Source organism: Physeter macrocephalus, chromosome 8, assembly GCF_002837175.3.
Source record: "Physeter macrocephalus isolate SW-GA chromosome 8, ASM283717v5, whole genome shotgun sequence".
Classification (NCBI taxonomy): Eukaryota; Metazoa; Chordata; class Mammalia; order Artiodactyla; family Physeteridae; genus Physeter; species Physeter macrocephalus.
The window spans coordinates 81,127,058-81,133,646 of NC_041221.1; the positions used below are offsets into that span (position 1 = coordinate 81,127,058).

The 6,589-nt window shown below is 39.1% G+C and overlaps 1 protein-coding gene across 1 annotated transcript; it reads left to right on the forward strand.

Annotated features, from left to right (window-relative positions):
- The first annotated feature begins 1,849 nt into the window (after positions 1 to 1,849).
- SPZ1 (spermatogenic leucine zipper 1) lies at positions 1,850 to 2,998 on the forward strand. Its single transcript, XM_007131049.2, is given in 1 exon segment — positions 1,850 to 2,998. A coding segment is annotated over 1 exon segment (1,149 nt).
- The last annotated feature ends 3,591 nt before the right edge of the window (positions 2,999 to 6,589 follow it).

Below are 6,589 nucleotides of genomic sequence, written 5' to 3' on the forward strand. Positions count from 1 at the left end.
AAAATATACATGAACATTGTTAATCTATTAGGCCAAAGAGAAAATAAATATCAGTTTCAAAAGTAGAAATATTATATTTTCTGATTACAACACAATAAAGCTAGAAATTAATTACCAAATCAGGAAAAAAAGTTTCCTTGTCCTGGAGATTTAAAAAGTATCTTAAATGATGGCTTGAGTCAAAGGGAAAAACCAAAATATCAATCAAAGTTGGACCTTATGAGATGGATTTAAAGCATAAGGGCAATCTCTAGCCTCTGTGGTATCATTGTGTGTGGGTCAGAAAAGTGTTCCTTCTTCAAGTAAAAAACAAGACCAACACAACTGCATCTGTGGATGGTCATGAGGTGATGGCTCTGAGCCCAGCTGGCTGGAAGATGAGCATGACACTCAGGGAAACTAAAGTCAAAGTGAGTTGGGAGCTGTGAAAGAAAAAAAAAAATGTAAATTTCTCTTCTCTAAGGAAAAAAAAACAAACTGCTAGATAATGAGTTTTCCCTTAAGATTAGAAGCAAACTTCTAGTTAGTAAAGTGCCTGCTAGCAAGATTTTGAAGGCCGAGAAAAAGTCTCACCTAAGGAATGTTTTCTTTGGTTGAACTTAATATTCTCAAGGCCCTGACTCCTAAGGACAAAGAGACAAGAGTACACTTCGTTTAATACTCTTCAATTACTTTTCTATAAGCCACTATAGGATTTAATTGTTTCAAATACTTTAGGTAAATTATGCCGTTTTAAACAAGTTCTTGTAAAGAGTAATTAAAGTTTTATATCCCCTGATGTAAATGATTCAGGAGCAAGCTTACTAAGCCTGTCCTAAAGGATGCCTGAATTCAGGGCATCCTGGTGGTCCAGTGGCTAAGACTCCACGCTCCCAATCCAGGGGGCCCGGGTTTGATCCCTGGTCAGGGAACTAAGAGCCCACATATCGCAATTAAAGATCCTGCATGCCAATGAAAATCCCACTTGCCGCAACTAAGACCTGGCTCAGCCAAATAAATAAATAAATAAGTAAACATTTATTTAAAAAAAAAAAAAAAAAAAGGATGCCTGCATTCCAAGCCAAGAAAAGCCTCAATTTGTAATTGTGTTGTTAAGAAACCATTCAGATATTCTCTTACTGCATTAGAATACTTTTTAATGGAGCGATTCCTGATGTTATTTCCCTAAAATCACAGAAAGATTGCAGCTCTTTTTGGGTTCCATTTTGTAAGGATGACTTTCTTTTGCAGTAGCATCTCTCCTAGAATGGGACCAATAAGGGCTCCAGGTGCTATGAAAGAATGGGGACCCTCACCAGGGACAACTTCTCTCAGCCATGCACTTAAGTGTTAGAAAAACATACCACAGTTGACAACATGTTGTGTATGGTGGGGATGAGGGGAAAGTCAATGAATATGATGAATATGAAAGTTACTGAATGAGATGAATAAAAACCTAGAAAAGTAAGGAAGGGAAGGACTGGTGTAGAGATCTTTCTGGAGTGCGGAGTAGCTTTAGGTTTTGAGTCACCGGGTGGGAGTTTAACAGGTTTCTATTGTGACTCAAAGGAGACAGAATCTAGGACAGGTCACATGGTTCAGTGACAGAATAAAGACCTGGTTGCCAGGATCAGGGAATAAACACCAGAAGCCTGGAGGAGGAGAGGTGGAGCCCTAGCTCCTGGTGCCCTTTCCTACCCTCCTTCCCCCTAAGTTGGGTAAGATGTTACCTTCCACCTAAACATCATCTTCCTGGTTTCAGACCTCAACTCTGGTGTCTGAGTTCTCCTTACTTCCACATTCTCTACCCATTTGCACAGAGGACCACCACCTTCCCTTCCTGGAATCTCTAAGGTTTTCTGCTTTGCTCATGCCCTGGTCATCAGCCCTACTAATTCAGCCTGAGATGGAAGTGCCCACCCTCTCCAAAACACTTAAGTCTCCTGATCTCAATGAAGAGTCTTTGGACCCTAGGATTATCACTGCCTTATTTGAAATTGGATCACTTCCCCCTGTTTCTTTCAGTTCTCTCCCTTCCCTAAAAAATAGTGACCATGAAGCAACTGAACAACGAATTGCAAAGAAGTTTGAAAACCTCTTAAAAGAAATTAAAAATATTGTTAAACATATGACAAGTTATGAAGAGAAGGTCATAGAAACAAAAGAATCTTTTGAAACCAATATCTCTGAGGATGTGTCAGAACTTAAAGAAAAAATCAGAGAACTTGATAAAATAAATAAAGTACTATTGGAAAAACTGCTTGCTAGTTGGGACTTAGGGAAAGAACAGAACTCAAAGAAACAGGAGATGATGTTGGAAAACCAGAACTCCAAGGACACCATGCAAGGTTGTGCAAGGGATTTGGTAAATTGTTCAGAAGAAAAAAGAGCTCTTCATGAAACTCAACTAAGTAAGGAAAAAGCAAAGCACAGATTCCCTCTTGTTCAAGAAGAAAATATCAAACTGAGGTACAACATGGAGCAGTTACTACAGGAAGCAAAACACTGGAGTGTGCAACATACTGAGCTCAGTGAACTAATAAAATCCTATCAGAAATCTCAGACAGACATCAAAACTCTTGAAAATAATGGCGCCCATTCCCCAACTCAAACGAATAATGGGGTGTCAGCTAAGCATGAGCTGGAAGAACAAGTGAGGAAACTGAAACAAGACACATATTCACTGCATTTGATTGCAGCTTTGCTGGAGAATGAATGCCAAATCTTAGAGCAGAGAGTAGAGCTTCTCAAGGAAGTCCATAATCAGAAAGAGGGACCTCTACAAGGGGAGCCAATTCAGATAAACTATGAGCAGAACAAGAAAGAACAGAAGCTATCAGAGGCAGAGAAGGTCAAAATACATAAGCAAAACATGTAAGAAATGTTTCAAAAAGGAGACCAATTCTACAGAAGCCTGGATGTTTGTCATAAAAAGAAAGCTCGTAATAATTTGTTCAATACTCATATTGCAAGAAGAACTCTTGTAGGAAAAAAGAGGCCAGCCAGCAGCCTAAGTTAGAAAATACCAAAAGTAGAAGAAAAGGCAGTTCTTCAAAAAACTACAGTATATCCAGCTCCAGGCATGTCAATCATCAAACCTAGAATTAAACCTTTCAGTTCAACCAAGAAATAGCTATAGAACAAGAAGATTAACATTTAACATTATTCATTACCTCAGTGGTTAGGTAAGTTTGGTCTTTAACGACCATCAGTGTCAACTTTTGGTCACATTTGTAATCTTTACAATCTGTTTTTGTAGTTATTAGATAGAGATCCTGTGACACTTAAACCAAAAGTGAGAATTTACAGGTCCAAATAAGTAAAGATCTAAATAAAAACCACAACAAACAAAGGGTTTTTTTTTCTTTATTTATTTAATCAGTGCCTTGGGGAGGAAGTTCTGGGGAAAAAAGTATATAACACTTTAACTGTGAACCTTTAAAGCTCCCTTTTCAAATGCATATTCCTTTTCCTATTTATTGATATTATCCACTGAAGTGTGGGCAGTAGTTGAGTTAAAAAAAAATAAAAAGCTGATGAGCCACCCCTAAACAGCTTTTCTCTTCACATAAATCTCCCTATTCCCTGGATCTACTGTTACTAATATTCCTCTCTTGCTCCTCAACTAGTAAATGATGGGCATACCAGGCAGCAGAGGCCCTTGGGGAAGGACACCTTGGCTTCTTTAGAAGAATAGATGTGTGTCTAGGTTTTGTTCTGTGCTGGAAAACTTCCTCTCATTACTCCAGGTGGGGGCAGTCGAGTTATTCAGGGAAAAAAGCAGTATCTACTGTTAAGTGAGCTGAACTTTTTGGTTCCAGAAAAGATGGAGCAGAATCATTTCTCCCTATTCCTCCATTAAATAAGCTAAAAACCCTGGACATTATTTATAAAATGAATGTAAGAAGACCCTGAAAGGGCTTCCCTGGTGGCGCAGTGGTTGAGAATCCGCCTGCCGATGCAGGGGACACGGGTTCGTGCCCCCGTCCGGGAAGATCCCACATGCTGCAGAGCAGCTGGGCCCATGAGCCATGGCCACTGAGCCTGTGCGCCCGGAGCCTGTGCTCCACAATGGGAGAGGTCACAGCGGTGAGAGGCCCGCGTACCACAAAAAAAAAAAAAAAAAAAAAAAGAAGACCCTGAAAGACAGAGAGAAGGAGATGTACTGGCCAGGGACCTTGAGACTTAAAGAACAGCATAGTGTTAAATTCCCTGAGTTTTCTTTTTGTCTCTTATATATGCTGGGAGCCAATAACCCAGAAATGCCAATGCATTTAGACAAAAAATGCACATGCACCCACCCCCACAAGCCTGCGTTATCTTGCTAAGGGATGAGGAAACAGTCTGGCAAGACAGAAACCTTTTTAAAAAACTGCCCTACTCTGGCCAAACTGCATAAAAAATGCCATGCCTCCACTCTCAGCCCCATCAGCAAAAATTGAGCAGAGACACTAGACTTTCACACTTGCCTGGGAGTAATGAAGCACTCCTCCTTCTTTCTTCTAGGGTGGTACATACAGAGGTGGCAGAGAAGGGATCTTGGAGTTCCACTCCCACCTGATGGTAACAAGGTGCTCCTCCCTGAGCCCCTTCTCCCAGCGAAGTAAAATGTCAGTGAAGGCCACATAGGTAGCCTAGATTTCTATACCCTTCCCCTGCTGGCACAGCATAGCCAAAGCCTGCTAAAACAGAAGATTTAGCTAGGATCCAGGGTCTCAAAGCACAATGCCCCAAATGTCCAGAAAACATAGAAAACTCACTCATCATATCAAGAATCAGGAAAATCTCAACTTGAATGAGAAAAGACAATCAACAAGTGCCAACAATGGGATGGCACAGATGTTGGAATTATCTGACAAGAATTTTAAAGCAGTCATTATAAAAATGCTTCATTGAACAATTACAAGCACACTTGAAAAAACAAAAATAATAGAAAGTCTCAGCAAAGAAACAGAAAATATAAAGAAGAAACAAATGGAAATTGTAGAAATGAAAAATATAATTTGTAAAATAAACTCAATGAATGTGCTCAGTAGTAGAATGTTGATGTCAGAGGAAAGATTCCATGAACATGAAGATAGAGAAATAGAAATTACCCATTCTGACAAACAGAAAAAATAGGCTGAAAAAACCCCACAATCCCAAGACACTTGGAATAAAAATAGATCTAACACTGGTGTCATCAGAGTCCCCCCAAAAAGGTAGAATGTGGGCTGAAAAAGTATTCATCAAAAAAATGGCTGAAAATTCTCTATATTTAGTGAAAGGCACAAACCTACAGATTCAAGAAACTGAGTGAACTTCAAATAGTATAAATTCAAAGAAGTTCAAGGCATTCATAATCAAATTTCTGAAACCTAAAGACAAAGTGAAAATCTTGAAAGCAGTTATAGAGAAAAGACTCATTCGATGTAGAGGAACAATGATCCAAATGACAGTGACTTTCCCATCAGAAACCTCAGGGGCTAGAAGGAAATGAAAATTTTTCAAGAACTGAAAGAAATGTCAACCCAGAATTATTTACCCAGTGAAAATATCCTTTAGGAATCAAGGTGAAATCAATAAATTCTCACGTAGAGGAAAACTGAGAGAATTAGTAACTCATTTCTCATTTGTTGAAAAAGCCCATTTGGTTATACAACTAACCCTCACTTTTTTACATTCAAGAAAATGAGTGTTCCCTCTAGCCTCAGACTTTGTCTCATTCCATTTCCAAACAGGAATTTCATATAGGAGATGCTAAATGAATGAAATGAGAAACTACAACATAGTTGAACCAAACAATCACTTCTTGTATTTCAGCTTGTTCATATGCATTACCTAACAAATTCTGTCATTGTCATTTATCTGTCAAATGTTAAGGGGATAACTTTCTAGTTCCTCGTCTGTGCACTAATGTTCTCCTGGTACCACAACAAACAAGAGAACTGCAGGATTTTCAAATTTTTGAGAGAAACACTGCAATGTGCAACATCTGTTGCACACAATACAAACTCAAGGTAGTCATAGTTTCAACTTTAGATTGATGTAGCACTGTACCCAGAAGTAAAATTTCCATTGGTGAGAACTCAGTCACAAGGCCACAGCTATCTGAAAGCAAATGGGAACTGAGGTTTTTAGCTGGATAACCATGTTGCCCAGGCAGAAGAAGAATTACTTTTGGAACACTGTGAAGTGGAGAGAAAATATTTTTGTTTCTGCAGTTAGGGCATTCTAAGCAAATTTTATGGAAACTTGAGATCCTGGACTACAAGCAAGCTCTAGAAGATATTTTCCAACCGTATAGATAGTAAGTGTTCAAAAGACTTACCTAACTTTAGAGATGTGTGTTAACATTTTAAATTGGGGGTGAGGCCTGGGATTGGGAGACTCCTCTGGGTTATAAAACTGGAGACACTGGACTTCTATAATCCCTGGAGAGATTTACTGGATTGGCCAAAAAGTTCGTTCGTGTTTCTCCATAAGACGTTACAGAAAAACCCAAAGGAACTTTTTTGCCAGCCCAATACATTATAAAAGGGTTATAGTGAGAACCCAGGATCCAGAGGGTTTTTTCCTCCTTCCTTTTAGAGGGGGAGGACAGCTGCTTTTCTTTTCTACATAAAAGCCT